Source organism: Crotalus tigris, unplaced genomic scaffold, assembly GCF_016545835.1.
Source record: "Crotalus tigris isolate CLP2741 ecotype Arizona unplaced genomic scaffold, ASM1654583v1 scf7180000018073.2002930, whole genome shotgun sequence".
Lineage (NCBI taxonomy): Eukaryota > Metazoa > Chordata > Lepidosauria > Squamata > Viperidae > Crotalus > Crotalus tigris.
Window position 1 is genome coordinate 1597791 of NW_024096808.1, and position 20540 is coordinate 1618330.

General features: G+C 39.6%; 1 protein-coding gene across 1 annotated transcript in view; it reads left to right on the plus strand.

Moving 5' to 3' along the window:
• Positions 1 to 2221: 2221 nt before the first annotated feature.
• Positions 2222 to 20540, plus strand: part of CPE (carboxypeptidase E) — a 62013-nt gene continuing 43694 nt past the window's right edge. The window contains exon 1 of the mRNA XM_039347444.1: positions 2222 to 2867. Coding sequence (XP_039203378.1) covers positions 2549 to 2867 — 319 coding nt within the window. The 5' untranslated portion in view covers positions 2222 to 2548. The remainder of the gene's footprint in view (positions 2868 to 20540) is intronic.

Here is a 20540-nt window from a genome sequence, read left to right on the forward strand (position 1 = left end):
GTGAGCCTTCCTCCATCTTCTGGAATCTGGCTTTGATCCCGCTTGCCCTTCGCTCTGGCCAGGTCCATGCCACAATCAAGAAGACGGAGGAAAGCTCACATATTGTTGTTGTTGTTAATTGCGAAGTCATGTCCGACCCATCGTGACCCCATGGACAACGTTCCTCCAGGTCTTCCTGTCCTCTACCATCTTCTGGAGTCCATTTAAATTCACACCTACTGCTTCAGTGACTCCATCCAGCCATCTCATTCTCTGTCGTCCCCTTCTTCTATTGCCGGCTCACATATCTCCACCGCAAAACCCCCAGCCAGCCTTCTTTGCAGCTGAAAGAAGGGCTTTGATCCCACTTCCCTTTCGCTCCGGCCGGGTCCGTGAATGCCAGATCTAACCCCAGGGTGGTTTGAAAGGCCAGCAGGCTGGGTGGGGTTTTGGGGTGGAGATGTGAGCCTTCCTCCATCTTCTTGAATCTGGCATTCATGGACCTGGCTGGAGCGAAGGGCAAGCGGGATCAAAGCCCTTCTTTCGGCCACAGAGAATGTAGCCAGGCGGGATTCACCTGGGGGTCGCGCCGGCTCTTCCTCGGGGCTGGCTGCAGCAATGAATGAGCCGCTTCCCTGCTCGCTGCTTTTCTCCGGCTGCGGCTGTGCGCAACGCACCAGAGGGAGTCTGGCAGCCACAGCTCTTTCCCCGCCCCCGTGCGCTCCTCCACTGCCTGCGCTCTCCTCCCCCTGTGGAAGAATGGCGGCTGTGCTGGGCTCCCAGCTGCAGCAACTGCAAAAGGAAAGCGATTCAGCAAAGGAACCACCATTGAAGAAATTAAAACTGAGGGAGGGAGGGAAGGACAATGAGAGGGAGAGAGGGACAATGGAAGGGAGGGAGGGAAGGAGGGAAGGAAGGAAGGAAGGAAGGAAGGAAGGAAGGAAGGAAGGAAGGAAGGAAGGAAGGAAGGAAGGGACAATGGGAGAGAGGGAGGGAAGGCACCCACCCCAGTCCCACTCCCCTCCACCAGAGACCCATGGTTTCCCCCCCCCAAAGGCACCCTGCAACCTGAGGGAGGGAGGAATGGACAATGAGAGGGAGGGAGGGAAGAAAGGAAGGGACAATGGGAGAGAGGGAGGGAAGGCACCCACCCCAGTCCCACTCCCCTCCACCAGAAACCCATGGTTTCCCTCTCCCATAGGCACCCTGCAACCTAAGGGAGGGATGGACAGAGGGAGGGAGGGAGGGAGGGAAGGAAGGAAGGGACAATAGGAGAGAGGGAGAGAGGGAGGGAAGGCACCCACCCCAGTCCCACTCCCCTCCACCAGAAACCCATGGTTTCCTCCTCCCATAGGCACCCTGCAACCTGAGGGAGGGAGGGATGGACAATGGAAGGGAAGGAAGAAAGGGACAATGGAAGGGAGGGAGGGAAGGAGGAAGGAACAAAGAAGGAGGGAAGAGAGGAAGGAAAGAATGAAGAAAGGGACAATGGGAGAGAGGGAGGGAAGGAGGGCACCCCCCATCCCCCTCCACCAGAGACCCATGGATTCCCCCCACACAGGCACCCTGCAACCTGAGTGATGAGCTGGCCATGCCCCTCCCCCATTGACTATGTCAAAAAGTTGGAAAAGGTGATCACATGACCCTGGGACACTGTGAATGTCATAAGTATGAATCAGTTGCCAAGTATCCGAATGTAAATCACATGACCGAGGATGCTGCAACAATCATAAGTGTGAAAAATGGTCATAAGTCACTTTTTTCAATGCCATTGTAACTTCAAAGAGTCACTAAGCGAATTGTTGTAAGTCGAGGACTACCTGTACTTTATCATTTTTTTTCCTTTGGGGGGGGGTCAGGTTTTTGACACGTTGCTGGGCGAGTGATGTTACTCGGATGTTGCCTTATCCTAAAAGTGGTACAATGGGTGAAAAGGTTGAAAAGCCCTGTCATAACTAACACAGCTCTAGTTAGGGCATGGGTTTGGGCAGACAAGAGCCATCTTGGGCATGCGTTAAGATGCCCTGTCACTGCTATCCAATTTAAAGGCATTTGGATTAAAGGGCTCTGCCAGGCCGGCTTCCTTATGTCCTGCAAACGTTAAACAAGCCTCCATTCCTATGTAATGTGTTTCTCGGCGGCACCATAATTGGCATGCGAAAGAGATGATGCGGCACGACGCCGTATCTTGAGCTGGCCTCGTTCAAGCCTGAAGCGCGCCTAGTAAAGGGATGCGCTTGGCGAGAAGAACGCTCAGCACTCCCCCGCAGCTCCTAGATCGACACTTGCGTGGCAGAACGTCACCCAGCATCCCCTACGTAGAAAGTGGTACATCCGGCCGTCCCCTGATCTCCGGAGCGAGTGGTGCAGGCTGCAGGGCTAAGCGCATCTGACTCTGCCTCCCCTTCCTGAATGGAGCAGGTTTAACGGAGCGGCGTGCCCGACTTCGGCTGGCGTCGCTACAGTGAGCGCCGGAGAGGAGAGGAGGAGAGGAGAGGCGGCTGGCTGATCTGGCAGCAGGAATCGCCGCCGTCCTCCCTTTCCACGCCGAGGAGGCTGCGGTAGAGCCATGGCTGGGCGAGGTCGGGTTTGGGCGCTGGCGCTGGCGCTCTGCGCCTTGCCGGGCAGCCTCTGTCTGCAGGAGACCGAAGCGACTGAGCCTGAAACGCCGGCGGCTCTGGGCGGAGGGGCGAATAGGCGGCGGCGCCTGAGCCAGGAGGACGGCATCTCCTTCGAGTATCACCGCTACCCGGAGCTGCGGGAAGCGCTGGTGTCGGTGTGGCTGCAGTGTCCGTCCATCAGTAGGATCTACACTGTGGGCCGCAGCTTCGAGGGCAGGGAGTTGCTGGTCATCGAGGTCTCGGACAACCCTGGCGAGCACGAACCTGGTAAGGTGGGAGGGCATCTCGGACCGAGCCGCTGCCGTGCCCGGATAGCAAGGACCTGGGCAGCAGCGAGACTGATGCTGTAATCCCCGCAGCTCCTTCTTTTAAGAGGGAAAGATGGAGTGGGGTGGCGAGGGGGATTGGGACTTCTTCCGTTCTTTCTCCTCCTCGTATCATCGCAAGAGAGGAGCGTTCTCGAGGCAGGTTTTACATTTCCCTGATTTAAGGGTCTGTTTTCTGCGCTGGGAACTTAAGTAGGAAGAATTCGTTCAGCTGTCGCAGGATGCCCACGGCGGTCATCATCCTAACATTGGCTGCAAGAATATATTTTTATACTCTGACCGCATACCAGGTAGTCCTCGACTTACGACCTGAATTGAGGCCAGAATTTCTGTTGTTAAGTGAGCCATTTGTTAAGTGAGTTTTGCTCCATTTCCCCACCTTTCTTGCCCCAGTTGTTAAGTGATTCACTGCAATTGTTAAGGTAGTAACACACTTGTTAAGTGAATCTGGATTCCCCCATGGACTTTGCTTGCCAGAAGGATGCAAAAGGTGATCATGTGATCCTGTAACATTGTAACCGTCATAAATATGAGTCAGTTGCCAAGTATCTGAATTTTGATCATGTGACCGTGGGGATGCTGCAACGGTCATAAGTTATAAGAAAAATGATTATAGGTCACTTTTTTCAGTGCCATTGTAACTTCAAACAGTCATTAAATGAACTGTTGTAAGTCGAGGACTACCTGTGTGTATATATATATATATATATATATATATATATATATATATATATATATATATATCTTGCTGACAACATAGATCAGGGGTCTTCAACCTTGGCCCTTTTATGACTTTGGACTTCAATTCCCAGAATTCCTCAGCCAAGTATGCTGTCTGAGGAATTCTGGGAGTTGAAGTTCACAAGTCATAAAAGGGCCAAGTTTGAAGACCCCTGACATAGAGGGTGTTTATAGATGAAGTTTTAATTTAAAATAGCTTGATTCACTTACCAAATCGTATGAATGGAATGGATAAGGTAGCCTTTTTTCTTTTCAGAAGGAAAAAAATAAAGGTGGGATACCTTTCAAGAGGTAGAACGCATGCCCTTCCCCAACCTGGAGGAGTCTATTTGACTTGGTTGCCACTTTCAAGATTCTCAATCAAAATGGCCAAAGGGAATTGTGGGAATTGTAGTCTTGACTCAGTTTGAATGAGGCTGCAGTCTAGATAGTGGAAATGTTAAACAAAGATGGCAGATTATGAATACAGGTCATTATTTGGATCCTTCATAAGGCAGCTTGTTCATGCAAAACCTTGTCTAAAGGTACACATAGTACATTATGCATGTGGTGTTGGCAGTAGTTAATTTCAGGAATGTCTCTTTGTTTGCTGGCCTTTAGATGAGTCTAGCCTAGATTTGTTCATAGGATAGCAAATAATGCTTATGAACATTAACAGCTTCAAGTAAAACATGAAAACATAAAGTTAATCCAGTAGAAATACATCTACAAAACAAAGGGAACAAACAAACAGATAAGCAGGCCCATTAAATAAAATCTACTTTACAAGCAAGACTAAAATATTTCTCCTTCTCCTTCAACTTTATGAGTTTTTAAATAGCAGATTGCTTAGAATCTGTTGGGATTCTGATGTGATTAAAATATACTATCTTGGTCCTCTTGATTTCATATGTATTATGCCTTGTACTAGCTTTTAAGATGACTACTGGCTACGTCTACTTTTGGCTAAGGAGCATTTTTATGAAGGAGAAGGAAGGGCCTTTCTGAGCTAGTAAATGCTTAAATTCATATTATATATGTTTAAAGTGAATGATATTGAGCTATATAAGCCTTTTTCAATATGGCAATTAACTTCAGTGGAACTTATTTCCCACTAAGCATGGATAAATGTCTAGCCTAAATATGTGGTAGGTCTGGGGTAATGGAAATAGGACACTTCCAGCAATCTCCTTTTATTCTTGTTAAATAATTGATAAGTTACAAAAGTAGCACATGAAACTGAGAATCAATATTGCAGCTGGATTAGATTCATTGAGGGCATGAGAGCTTCTGATAAATTGAATGGGACTGGAGCTCCTAATTCTGGAAATCCAGAATTAGAACAGAGAGGGTTTGCACGCCCCGAGAGAAAACTGAAAATTGATTCCTCATTGTTTTGCCATGATCCTAAATATTTGCTTGATTTAAATATACATTGTGTCCCAAATTGTAAATAAACATTGCAAGAGATGAATTATCTCATCTTTTGATACTGCCAAATGCTTTGCAGAAAATGATTATAATGAATACAGCATAATAATAAAATTTAATCAGCATAACTCTGAATAAGATGCAGAACTGGAATCTTTCTCTCTCTCAAACAACTATACCCAGGATACCTCTTCCCAATGTTGGCTATTTAAAAAGTCTGATACTTATTTTCTTGGGAATCAACCCAATTGACTTTAAGTTACTAAATAATATGTATAATCACGCTGTCAAGTTTCAATTTCCTTTCTTTAGAAATCCCTGATTCATTGTGATTTTCAAGAATGTGCATTTTTGAGCCAACTAGTTTTTAGCTGCCAGTAGAACTTAATTTTTTTTACCTTTTGAATGTTTTTGATAGTTCTTAAAGCTGCCTTAATTTGTCCCTATAATTTGCCCAGAATTAAAGGGTAGTTAAAAGTAACACAACATTCTGCTAGGAGATCCATTGTTGGATACTGAAGACATCCAGATGGGTGATAAAGTTCTGCACTTTGAGTAGGAATTAGATAAATAACGAAGTTGTTATCCTTGTCTCTCTCCATTTTGTTTAAAAGATAAAGATTCCTACCATAAATTCTTAAAATTATTTGGGTAATGTGAGAAAAGTAGGGGATTTTACATTTAGGATTTTACATTACATTTAGTTATCACACTTCTTCGAAACTCTGAGATAGGACCTTCTTGGACTTACATGATGGGAGTTCCCAAGGATTAGATCCATGCATAATTGCCTTCTCTTCACATCACATAATGCAAGTAGCCCATCACTTACAATCACAATTGAGCCCAAAGTTTCTGTTGCTAAGTAAAGCAGTTGTTAAGTGAGTTGTGCCTCATTTTACAACTTTTTTGCCAGTGTTGTTAAGCAAATCACTGCAATGGTTAAGTGGATCATGTGGTCATTAAGCAAATCTGGCTTCTCCCTTTTGCTTATCAAAAGGTGGGAGGGTTATAAATGGAGATCCCATGATCCTGGAACAGTAAAACTGCCATAAATATATGCCAATTGCCAAGAGCTTGAATTTTGATCCCATGACCATGGGGATGCTACAATGGTTGGGTGAACATGATCATTATGTTTTTCACGTTGATGTGTCTTTGAACGGTTACTAAATGAAGGGTTGTAAGTTGCAGACTATGTGTAAACTACTACTGGGTTGAAATTAAGAGCAACAAATTAATAAATTATCATCATGCAACAAAGCAGAATACTTTTGATACAACCTCTGATGCCTGAAGCAATTCATGTATGAACGAGGATTCACATGTTATAGTTTTAAGAAAAATATTACATTCCAGGATAATTCAGCATATTTTAGAGCAGCCTTTCTCAACTTTTTTATCCCAGAGGAGTTCTTGATATGATTTTTAGGGAACCTCTGCAGAATAATCATTAAAAAAATATAAAAACTTTACAATACAACCTATTCTACCCTACACATGTAACCCATGTTTTACAGTGTTTACAACAATAGCAACACTCCAGGCCAGCAGCTGAATTGTGACACATGAAAATTCCAGCCATTACAAAATGGTGTTTATCATGGAACTTATGTCTCCATATATTTAAAACTTTATTTAGAATTTATTTGATTTGTTTATTTATTTGTTTTCTGATTTGAAAAAAATATTTGTGTTGAAGGTTGAAATTTTAATAAAAATAGAGATTTAAATTTTTTAGCATATACAGTAGCTTTAATATTACTTTTTGGTTTTAAAATTGTAAAATTTACCTATTTTTTTTTGAATGGCAACATATAAATGCATAAATAAATGGATCTTGTTGTCGTTGACCAGAGAATGTTGAACTATATATACTACTGCCTGGAATAATCCCTTCTTACATCTGGTTCTTATTCAATTAATCTAAAGGAGGTTAAGGTCAGTTTGGAGAGCTTAGTTTCTCTAGAACTGATTTAGTTAGTTTGGTTAACTGTAGATATTTTCTGTTTGTTCTGGCTAAGCTTTTGTAACATCTTGTTATCACAATAATGATATCCTGTCATAAAGCTATATGTTTAAGCTGTTCAATAAGTGAGCACTTTGCAAGACACGGATAACACTGAGTGATAACAGACTGAGTCAGCTATTCAAGTTATATATAATACAAATGTATTCCATTCTTGGGTTTATTTCAGGAAACTAGATTTTTCAGCAAACTGATTTATGTACTTAACAATCCTGAAAGCTTAGTAATCATAAATAGATACTGGCCTGGCTCTTCTCTTTCATTGATTCCATTTCACTGAATGCTGTACCTAAAATATTGTATCCTACTGACGAATTTGCAAGCTTGGGAAAGATTAAATTTTTCTACTAAAAGTATAAAAGTTTCAATGTCACATGAATGCCCATTCTATCTTGTGAAGAATGATGTGGAAACTCACTTTAAATATAATACACTAACTTGAATTTTGTGGGGTTCGCTTTTTTAAAAAAAAGATTGATATATGTATCCAGTATAGGAGTAGAAATGGCTGAAAAGGAAAAGGTTAGGAACTTAGAGGGAACTCTAGCCAAACCCCAACGTACAGAAGAAAGCTCCACCCAAATCGAACCAAATAACGAACAGATAACTCCCAGAGGACTTGACCCTACCGATAAACCCTTGGAGGAAGACAAATGGAGGTATGTCACACACAGAAGGAAACACAATACCCAAAGAAAGAAACAGCATACAACAAACAAACCTCTTCTGCCCAATCCTACACAACCAGAAACAGCCCCGTTAATACTGAGCAATTGATTTCTCCCTTTAGATCAGTGGTTCTCAACCTGTGGGTCGGGACCCCATTTGGGGTCGAACGACCATTTCACGGGGGTCGCCAAACAACGCAGTCCGCCATTTTTCCCCCTTTTCCTTAGCTGTGCTCCTCCCTTTTATTCTATTGGCTTTTGAAAGCCAATAGAATAGACTTTCTTGAATAGAGTCTTAATTCTATTGGCTTTCCAAAGCCAATAGGAATTGTCCAGGCTGTCTCTGCCCTGCTGAGCCCGCCAAAAGTCCCATTCTGCAAACGGTGCTGCACCAGTTGAGTGTCCTCGACTTACGACCGGTTGAGTAGTCCTCGACTTACGACCGGTTGGGGGTCGCGGCATTAAAAAGGTTGAGAACCACTGCTTTAGATGGAAACACGCAGACCCACAACCCCCCCAAAAGACATGCAGACACCTAGCAAAGAAATAAAGTAAAGAAGCTAGGAGCACAAGTAGTGTTCTTATCAATACTCCCAACAAAAGGCCAACATCCATTGTGGGGAAAAAGAATTTTAGAAATAATCTATTGGCTAAATGGTTTGTGTTGCCAAGAAAACTTTGGTTTCCTGGATCATGAACTGCATTTCCTACATGAAGGACTCTTGGCAAGGGATGGGTCTCATTTAACAGGAAAAAATGTACTTGGAAAAAGACGGGCCCAACTCATCAGGAGGGCTTTAAACCAGAGGTGTCAAACTCAATTTCACTGAGGGCTGCATCAGCATTGCGGTTGCCCTCGGGAGTGGGGGTAGGGGGGCGGCCTACTGGGTGGGCGTGGATGGAGTGGGTGTGGCCTACTGGGTGGGCGTGGCCAGCTCTACATCATTTGCGTCAAGGGTCCGTGTGGGGCCTGGGCAGGAATGGGACAGATCTGAGGGTCTCTGGAAGAAAGGGGTGGGACCAGGGCAGAGCCCATCAAGCCGGATATGTGAAGTAGGCGAGGCCATTTACTGGCCACTTCCAGGCAATGGTGCATTTCTTCATTCCTCATAAAGGGTGACACCTCCCCAGCATGCACCCAGGGGGTGGGGTTGATGCGGCAGGGGCTGGTTCCTCGCTACTTCCAGACGGCCTTGTGGAGCTAAGACTGAATGCATTTCAGCATAGATGGCCACCACAAAATTGTACATTGGCTCCTGGCTGGCCTGGGCCAGGGCCAAGGCAGCGGAGGCCGTTCCCTCACTGTTTCCAGGATGGCTTCGCGGGCCACATGAAACCACTTCGTGGGCTGCATCCAGCCCCCGGGCCTTGTGTTTGACATGTCTGCTTTAAACTAAAACTGAGGGATGGAGGGTGACAATCTCTAGAATCTCTAGAACCCAAAACCAATCACAAATCCCAAGAAAACAAATCAAACAAAGAGGTAGGCAGTGATGAAAAAAAAAGAAAAACTCAAACAACAATCAGAAGATACAGGAAACACACCCATGGACAGGCATAAAAGTCTTAAATGCTTATATATAAACTCTCAAAGCTTGGACAATAAACACTACATGAGGGAGGGTATGACATCGTTGGCATAACAGAAACCTGGTGGGATGAAACCCATGACTGGAATGGACTGATGGATGGATCCAAATTGTTCAAAAGAAAGAGGTCTACAAAAAGAGTAGGGGGAGTTGCACTATATATAAGAGAACACTATATATCTACAGAAATATAACTAAGGCCAGTTATCAGCAGACAGCCAGAACATGCAAAGATGAAGTCAGGAAAGCAAAGGTTCAGAACGAACAAAGACTTGCAACAGAAATCAAGGACAATAAAAAAGTTTGTTCCAACATATTAACAACAAGAAAAAAAATCAAGGAAACTAGGTCCACTAAAGAGAGAAGAGGGCAAGGAAATTACAGGCAACAGGGAGAAAGCAGAGCTGCTTAACTCATACTTCGTGTCAGTCTTCACAAAAAGAAACTATAGCCCAACAAAGCAAAAAAAAAAAAAAAAAAAAAACACTGCAAAAGACATACTAGAAACAAAAAATTAAAATAAGCAAGAAAATGGTAAGAGAACACCTATCCAACCTTGACAAATATAAATCACCGAGAACCGACAGATTACATCCCAGAGTTCTGAAAGAGCTGGCAGATGTTATCTCAGAACTGTTGCACCACATCTTTCATAAATTCTGATGTACCAGGGAAGTACCTGAGGATTGGAAAAGGGCTGATGTGGTCCCCTTCTTCAAGAAAGGAAAACAAAAACGGACCCAGGAAACTACAGACCAACTAGTTTAACATTAATACCTGGGAAGATCCTAGAAACTATAATAAAAAAACATATCTGAGAACAACTAGCAAACAAAGTCATAACTAGTAGCCAGCACGGGTTTGTTAAAAACAGATCATGTCAAACCAATCTCATTTCATTCTTTGATAAAGTGACTAAATTAGTAGAACAGTGAAATGCAGTGGATGTAGTATACTTAGATTTCAGTAAGTAGTCACACAAAGATTTCACAAAGTAGACCACAACCTACTCCTTGGTAAGCTAGGAAAAGGTGGAATAGATAACATCACCACCAGATTGATCTGTAGCTGGCTGATAAACAGTATTCAACAAATAGTCCTCAATGGCACTACATCCACATGGAGAGAAGTAAGCAGTGGGGTACCACAAGGTTCCATCTTATGCCCAGTACTCTTCAATATCTTCATAAATGACCTAGATGAGGGAATTGAAGGAGAACTCATCAAATTTGCAGATGACACCAAACTGACAGAAGTAGCCAACACCCCAGAAGACAAACTCACCAAAAAGATTTTGACAAACTTGAGCAATGGGCCGTATCCAACAAAATGAGTTTCAATATGGAGAAAAGCAAAGTCTTACACTTAGGTAGGAAAAACCAAAGGAACAAATACAGATTGGGCGAGACCTGGCTCAAAAGCAGTAACTGTGAGAGGGACCTTGGAATCCTAGTGGACGATCACTTAACTATGAGCCAGCAGTGTTCACCAGCAATCAAAAAAAGCTAATACAATCCTGGATTGTATTAAACAGAGGCATAGAATCAAGAACACATGAAGTATTAGTACTGCTTTATAAAACCCTAGTAAGACCACACCTGGAATACTGCAGCCAATTTTGGTCACCATATCACAAAAAAGATGTTGAGAGTTTGGAAAAAAATCAGAGAAGAGCAACTAACGTGATAAAAGGCCTGGAGACTAAAACATACAAGAATGGCTATGGGACTTGAGTTTGGCTAGTCTAAAGAAAAGAAGAAATAGGGGAGACATGATAGCAATATTCCAGTATCTGAGGGGCTGCCACAAGGCAGAGGGAGCCAGGTTGTTCAAAGCACCAGAGGGTAGGACAAGAAACAATAGTTGGAAACTGATCAAAGAGGGAAGCAACCTGGCATTAAGGAGAAACTTCCTGACAGTAAAGACAATCAACCAGTGGGCATTTCTTTTTGTCTTGATTTTTGCTGTGAATGTCATACCATATAATGGCTGTTATTCCTGGTATAGCAACATGGATTCAAAGATATTTAGAAAGGAGGAAAAAGTCCTTTATATACAGTATGTGTTCCTCCTTAACAAGGATCATTGTAATCAAATTGAGCTTCCTAGAAAACCATAACATATTGAAGCCATTTATAATATATTATTAACGACTCTTCCCTTCCTTTAGCTCTGGAATAAGAAGGAAAGCATTTGTATTTTCTTCCCAAAACTTTGATAATCGGAATACATACATCCTTTGGAAATTGTAAAAATCTTAGCTCTGTGTGCACAATTTTAGTAAGAAGTGATTTAAAACAAACAACACTGTCAGTTGTCTGGAAATAAAAGGAACTTATTTCAAAAGAGAGAGAGAGAGAGCAGAGGAAAAAAGAAAGTCATACTACTTCTGGCAAAATTCATAAGATCAGTCTAAATTTATAAAGCTGAAAAGAATCCTAAGGAGCAGAGGGTGTATGCAATAGGATGGCCTCTAAAAAAAATATTCTATTTCAAAATAAGATATTAGATTCAGTCTGGGAACAAAGTAACATTTCTTGGACTATGAAAACAACCTGTCATTGACAGTTTCCCCACCAGGGATAAAATTATCCCCTTTGATTCAGGGGCCCACTTAACATAAAATTGAACAATCCCATACTTGGATAAAAAAAAATTCTGGCCTGTTCAATCTAAAAAAATCAACTTAAATTTTGGCTGTGTACTTGGAGATGAAACAAAAAAAAAATCTATATGTATGCTCAAGTTTCACTGCATGTTGCCAACTTTCAAGTATTTTTGGAGGCTCCTTAAGTGACTCATTAAAAAAATCACATCTTTTTTCACATAGCTGCTTTGAAGAGATGCTGTTTCATACATGCTTCAGAGCACCTTTCAATCATTTTTAAAGCATTCACAGTTCTAGTATGCTCCTATTGAAGGCTTAACTTGAACAATCTTGGGTTGTGAATAAATAACTTACGATTATTTGGATGAAACGGCTAGAATGCTTTGATGAGGCATCATAGACATGGTACAGATTTTAGTACTATTGCTTTTTTGCTTGTATTGACTAAATGTAAGAATATACCTTGAATAGAATTGGCTGATATTTTTTCAGAGAGAAATGAGCACATGTGGTTTTCATGGACAGTTCCGATTTCTTGAATCTTTCTATTCTGCCCTCACCCCAGGTTGGAGATGACAAATTGAAAACTGAAGAACTGTTTGACATAGAAGTTACTATGGTTACAGAATTAGCAGGCTGAAGTGGCTTCTGTTGGTCTGCAACTAGCACAAATTGCTTGTTTGACTAACATTAGAATGCTGTCCTCCTGCTGCTTTTATATGCCAAGACCATCTGGCATAGGCAGTATTTAAAGGTACAGCTCTGTTCTAAAGAGAACTGAGCAGCTTGTTCCTTTTTATTATCAATTATGTTGACCTAATTAATCATTTTTTAAAGAAAGGAATGATACATTAAGCCATTCTTTCTCAACTGAGGTTCTGCAACATTCTAGGGTTCTGCAAGAAGTTGCAAAGGGTTCCCTGGGACCCGCAAATTATTTCAAGGGTTCCTCCAGACAAAAAAAGATTGAGAAAGACTGCCACCAAACTTCTGCACCTATTTTTGTTTATGTCTATGGGGATTCTCATTCATCCAGATCATGGTTGTCCCAAAGGTGCTTTTTGAAAAGGCAACTGGACTTTCTTGTTTTTCCTTGAATACATTTCACTTCTCATCCAAAAAGCTTCTCCAGTTCTGACTGAATGATGGTGAATGGAAGGATTTATATTCCTTGCAGTAATCTGGTCATTTTTATTGATGTTAATTAAGGTATAATTGTACCACGAGTATTTGCCTTTTTTCATGAACCAAGACAGCTGCTATAATATTTTTCTTACATATGTGCATTCTTTTTTTTTGAAAGTATTTTCTAGAGAACCCTTTGTTTCAAAATGTATACAGAGATGAAATGTTCCACTGAGCATTCAGAAGATTATTTTGCTAGATGTTTTTGCATTCTAATATGGGAGTAGTTATTCTTTTATCTGTATGGATTCTATTAGTCTTTAGTTTTGATTTACACCTACATTTTTCAATTTCCATTGTGGTTTTCCCTATTACAATTTATGCTATAGTATTTCATTATTCTCAAGAATGTAGAATGAGGGAAATAGTTCCAGCAAAAGCCCATTCTAAGCAAAACCAGATCCCATCAGATTATGGAAAGAAATGTACTTTTAAAGCCAAATACTATGACAAAAATCTTATATTAGGTGATTTCCATGAGGTTACCACGAGTGTAAAACAACAGAGAATTCAGCCATTGAACTGAATCGAAGCCAATTTAAATTCAGTTCTTGATTATGTAGTATAATAGGAATGCCTCCTCTTCTTATTTTATTACTATGTTTTACATTTATGCTACAGATTTTGCCCTTTGTTGTTCATGTATTTTCAATAGAGGAAGTCATATTGTTTTATATGTTAACAGGTCAATTTAATTAATGAAATTGGAAACTTTTGTGTGATATATCTAATGAAACTTTTATTTAATTCACTAACCCAAAGATTTTGGAACCACCCAATTAAAGCTTCACTGTTAGTGCCACACAAATTATTATGCAACATGACAAATAGCTGACTAATACTTCTCTAATAGTGATAGCTATGTTTATCTTCAGAAACTATTACAAATTAATTTCAATATTACTATATTATTGTGCAGTTATAGCCCGCTGCTTGTTTCCAGGAGACACGTATTAAATGGGTGATAAAAAATATAAACACTAGAAGTTAAAAGATACAAGAAACTTATTTGTCAATGTGATATATATGTATGTATGTATAAAAAAATCCTACAGACTTGGGAGGTAGTTTTTCTTAATATGTCCCTGTTTTGTGAAACCACTTGGGTCACAACACAACACAAGTGTGTTGCCTGGAGAACAGAGCTTAGGGATCTTCTGTAAACAAAGAGGAAAGCCATATATTTACCTTCCCAAGAGCTATTCTAGCTACCATTCAGGAAATACTAAATGATCCTTGGCTTTTGGTGCCAGATTCATCTGTATAGTGTGTAGCTTAGGGGAAACATAGTCTGTGGAATAAATGAGACTGTGATCTTTTGCTACGTGTTATGATTTGCTTTTTCTGTTCTTTATCCACCAAGACACCATTGCCTTTGTACTAGAAAATAATCATCTCTTTGCAAGAGGGAATTTCCTATCATTTCAATCATTCATCATCATTTTAACTTACCGAATGTTTTGTTTTTAAGAGAAGCCTCAAGAAATTCTGGACTTATCAAAGTTTATAGCAAGGACAGAAAAAGATAATTTTGCATCAAAATGTTTAGAAGGACAGAAAAGCCCATGTTAAAGAATGGACATGGAAGAGGACAAACACATAACAGTTCTAGGAATGTTGGCTTCTAAAAAAAAATAGAGCCATCCCTATAAGACCAAACAGATTGTGCACCTATAATTAGTACCTATAAATCATATACTGTAGATTTTACTTAAGCCCAGAGGAGCTTAAAGTGGCTTAGATTGGGTTCCCTCTTCATTTCATTCTCCCCCCCCCCCAACAACCAAGTTGTGAGATTGATTGGGCTGAGAAAAACTGTCTTCTCAATACTTGTCAACCACAGATTAAGTAGTGATTGGGGTTGTTCATGATGCCTTTAACAACATTCTGTTAAAGTAGTATGCAATCAGGAAAGCTCAATAAATCTTAGGTGTTATCAGGTGGTATAAAGTTGAAGACACAGATTCCTGTTAATTAGAGCATATGTTTAAAAACAATCACCACCACCACCACCACCACAAAATACTACTATAAATAAAAATCACCTTATTTATAAAGCCAGATATTTTCATATTTCTAATAAGACTGTAAGAAGCTCAGGTCTGAAACTTCTGCAGTATTTAGCCTGATAACATTGAGCTAAATAAATTATATATAGAAAGCACATGATCAAAGAGGATTTTAAGTTAAGCCTGAGGTTTCAGTAAACTAATTATTTAACGGTATAATTAATTAATTTAGGCAATTTAGTTAATTTGGTCATTGATTTGCATATAGGTAACAGCAGTAGTTCTGATGCAAAAAAAAAATCAGTTTCCTTCTGAGGTTTCCAACCATAGATATTCCTTTAAAGATGATATATTACAATCTTTATATTGTATTTTTTTTAAAAAAATGCAAATAAGTGAATTTGGGAACAGTCCACAGGTGACAGCACATAGTAATTTTGACAGTCCCCCAAAAGCTACATAGACATAATTAATGGATAGATGGGAGAACATCAGGAAATCTCACGGTTGTAGGATACACTGGGAAGTTGAAAAATACCCTGGAAGAAGATATTTGCCAAGAAAGCTACTTGGACGTCCATTTTAAAAGAGATCAAGATTCCAACTATGACATTAATTTTAGAGATTGAAAGAGATTTCACATTTGATTTTTTTTTTTTTTTTGAACTAGCTTCCTATGTCCTTCAAGAATGAGGAAATAGCCATTTTCTGTTCTGGTTTCCTGATCTGATTGTCATTGAACAATTTATAAATAATTGGGATATTGCAGAGCTATTTCTACTGTATTTTTAACATATTGCCTCTTTGACATTTATCTGAATTACAAAATTTCAGAGGAAACATTTATATCTTATTACAGTGGTACCTTGGTACTCGACTGCTTTGAAACTCATCAAATTTGGTACTCAATGCATTTTGATGCAAAAGTTTGTCCCAGTGCTCATTGTTTGTTTAGTACTCAATGTACAAACTAGAACCTATTGGTGTTGGCTGCCTTGTGACTCACTATGTCAGAGGTCTGCAACCTTGACAATTTTAAGACTTGTGGACTTCAGCTCCTAGAATTCCTCAGCCAGCTATACTATGCTGGCTGAGGAATTCTGGGAGCTGAAGTCCACAAGTTTTAAAGTTTTCAAGGTTGCAGACCCCTGCACTAGGTTATTCCTCATGGGAAAAAATTGTTTGGTACTCATCATTTTTGGTACTCATTGTGCTCCTGGAACCAATTAATGATGAGTACTGAGGGCCCACTGTATATCAATTGTCATCTTAAATGATAAAAGATTTATGCCAACAATTTCAAAGAATGGTGTGTACTGCTACCTTTTCAAAACTATGCCACAATCTCAATGTATGAGGACCAGGTAAAAGAGACAAAGTGGAGTAGGGATTTTGATCTCAACTTTGATCTGCACATCTGGCAAGAATTATGGGCAAGAAACAGGAAGCTCACTCTGGCCACCTCCTACAAAGAAAATCTCTACAAAATGTTCTATAGATGGCATCTCCCACCCATAAGATAGCTAGAATGGGTCCAAATGTTTCTTCCAAATGCTAGAAATGTAAATTGGCAATAGGGATATACTATCATATGTGGTGGGAGTGCCCACGAGCCTGTGATTTTTGGAATAAGGTTAAAAAATGGCTGGAAGAAATTTTAATGCTAGTGGTAGAGTTAAAAACAGAACTCTTTTACTAGGCATAACCACGCAGAAATATGACAAAGGGGTACACTATTTGATGTTACACATTCTCATGGCTGCTAGATTGGTATACGCTCAAAACTGGAGGAATAAAGGAATTCCAACAGAAGAAGAGATTTTATATAAAATTTTATCGTGTGCTGAAATGGATAGGCTCACAATGGAAAAGACAGAATCAGATTACTTTGAAATCTGGGACAAATTTTATTACTGGTATGAATTAAGGAGAACTACTATGGCTTCAAGCTAGTGTTAAGACAGAAATACATATAACTGTATATATAATTGTATTGTATAGAAGAATAATTTTATTTAGAGATTAAGAATGATGTATTAAATATATGTGTTGAGGGAAGTTAGCCCAGAGAAAGAAATATTAAAAAGGCAGAAAAATATATTTTTCCTCAAAAGGACTTTTTAAAACCAAACCTGGCCCCAAATCTATCTCTCTGCCCCAAGCAAGACTTTAGCCCCTTACAAATGCAGATGTAAAACCATCAGAGAATTGAAGCCAGAACAATCAAGAAGACAAGAAAAGATCTGCATACCCCATCCAAACTCTAGGAGTCATTAGCCCCATCACCTGGGAAGCAGGATATGATAATAGGATTAAACCACAGATATCAAGGCCTAGACAAACACTCAGAAACAGCCTCAAGGTTCATGCCACAGGAACAGGAAACTATTCCAAACAAAAGGCTAGAGGGGGTATAAAAACCTACTACACCATGTGCTCAGCCTTCTCTCCTCTGCTCTTTCCTGAAGAACCATCTTTCTGCAATAAACTGTAACCTTCTTCCCAAAGCAGTCGCCATGTTTGCTTATAAACCAGGATGAAGACTTACTTCTAACAGTGTTAAGAGGAACAAATTGTTAGGAATATTTATTCTGGAATGTCACGCTATGTCCATTTTTGTTTTAACTGTATTATAAATAAAAAACTTAAAAAAAATAACTATGCCACAATCTGATCAATTCTAAGCTTATTTCTAAACTATAAAAAAGATTTAAAAACATTGTTCTGCATATAACAAAAACTAGCAAAACCAGTCTTGTAATTCCTTTTCTTTTATTTGTTTTTCAGTTCAAAGACTGGATATTGAGGAAGCAGGCTGGCAATGGCAATAAAACTGAGACTCTCCTTTGTGATTTAAACAACTCAGCTTTACATTTTTGCAATATGTGGTGCAGAATGTACTTTTTCAAACTATAACTGAAGTTGTCATTTTATTTTATTATATCATACCTGAATGTAGCAGTGTTTTCCCCCCAAATACTAGATTATGAACATTAGGAAATGAAGGAACACCATCAGATGAAGAAATAATAAAAAAAATATTAGAATGAGCGGAGATGAATATAGATTGACTCTGAGACTGAAAGAAAAAGAAGAAATGGAATATTATTAAACTTGGGACTTTTTTTGTCGATGGTTAGAGGAAAGAATAAAGGGTTAGGAACTAAATATGTATTAGCCAATGTTAACTCAGACAGCATGTTTGTTGAACAAATACTATTGAATGTATGGAAAAAATCAATAAAATTTAAAAAAACATAAAATTGATTGATTAGGAAACTTCTATGCCATTTCAATCCCAATAAATTCTAACTAACATAAAGGAGAAAACACACAAATGAGCTCTGATGTTTTATCACAAAGGACATCCGTGTGTTAAAGAAAAGAAGAATAAAAATGTGGCTTCTGTGTGACCTCTCAACTTTGTGAGAGGCAGGAAAACAAGGAAACAAACCAAAACACAGTAACCTTGTTTTATTACAATAACCCAACATCTCGTCATCTAAGCATCGTCTTCAACAGGACTGTTTCCTGCAATAACACTTTGACCATTGCAGCTTTGCAAAATTACTTGGAGATTCCAGGAAATCTCTGGTGCTGTTGTTTGTGAACTCCTGTTCACAAGCAACAGCACCAAAGAATTATAGGGATTGAGTCCAGAAGAAACAGATTACATGGAATATTGTCCTAAGACCAATTCTACTGCATCCCAGCTTTTAGGATCTGGCCTAAAATGTAATAGACTGATTGCTTCTGTTTATTGTAATTTTAATTTCTAGCCAGCTGAGGACGTGTCTGTTTACCACTTTATCCTGCTAAGAATGTGCTGCATACGTGAAACTTTCCTGGATATTAGTACATAGATGGTTTTATTAGGCAAATCATTGATTTTTGCAGTTTATTACAAATTAGTACCAACCCATGCTAACTGGGGTTTTTATAAAGCAGTTTTGACTCCATAGACCTACTTATCAAGAGGAGCCAAAATCAAGCATATTTTCATCATTAAGAAGTTGAACAACTATGAATGACTTCCAGTAATGGGACATAAACAAGCCTAGCTTATATAAACAGGTTTTACTCCAAAATAAACATGATTCAGTTGGAGTAAAACCTGTTTAAATTCAGTTTAAAAAGCTATTCTAGCCAACTGATTCAGTTGGTTAAAATAGCATTTTAAACTGAATTTAAGGTTTTAAATAGCAATTTAAGAATTTAAGGTTTTATTCCAATTGAATCACATTTACTTTGGAATAAAACCTGATGCATAGGCGAGGCTTGTTTATATCTCATTACTGGAAATCATTCATAGTTGTTCAACTTCTGGATTTACAATAAACGTCCACCAAACTTCTAGAAAAAACTCCCTTTTGTGTAGTTCTTTCAGCATATGCTACTTCCATATGCGTATCCATGAAGATGTGATAATGGAGACAGTTGCCTATGCAAGTATGCTGCCTACCACCAACACCCAGGCACATACAAGCATATATTGTAGCTCAGGGATCTCCATACTTAGAATGTTGGCTGGAGAATTCTGGGATTTGAAGTCCACAAGTCTTAAAATCAAGTTTGAAGACTCCTGCTGTAGCTAATAAGGTCATGGCCATTGCTTTTATTGCTTTTGAATACAAGCTAGCTTTTGGGTCATATGTATTCAGTTACTGCCTTTCTTAGATGTGAGACATTTGTTTTCAAAATGGGAAATGTTGATGTTTCATCTTTAACTTATTCATTTTATATGAATATTCATTATATATATTGAATATATTTATTTTATATCTCATTCATTTTGTTCTATCTGGCAAAGATTGAGAACCTCATTGATGTTGGGACTTTTTGTATTGTTCTTTGTTTTAAAAAGCAGTTTTGGATTTAAATTATAAATCAAGCAATGCATGACATAAGACTTGCCCTGCTAGATCATGCCAAGACCAATTTAGTCAAGGATTGTGTTTCTTATAGTGGCCAACCAAATTTCCCTAAGGTCTTGCAAGCACAAATGGGAGACATAACCTGACTCTACGGACTATTTCCATGCCACTAATACTTGGAAGAAAGCTGCTGCCAACCAGGACATAATATTGAGTCCTTATAGACTCGTCCCTTTCATTTATCCAATACCCTATGACAGCATTCCCCAATCTTTGGGTCTTGGCAGCCCGGCTTGGGGAGGGGAAGAGGGGAACTGGGCTGCATGAGTGGAGGGCCAGCATGCACAATTGCACACATAGCCCTTGCACAAGTAGCGGACTGGCAAATATGCGCACAGGGGTTGGGGACCCCTGCCCTATGACACCAAGAGAGTTATATCTTCTGCAACTTGTGGAAATTAATTTAACATATTACTTGTATGCTGTGTGAAGGAGTATTCC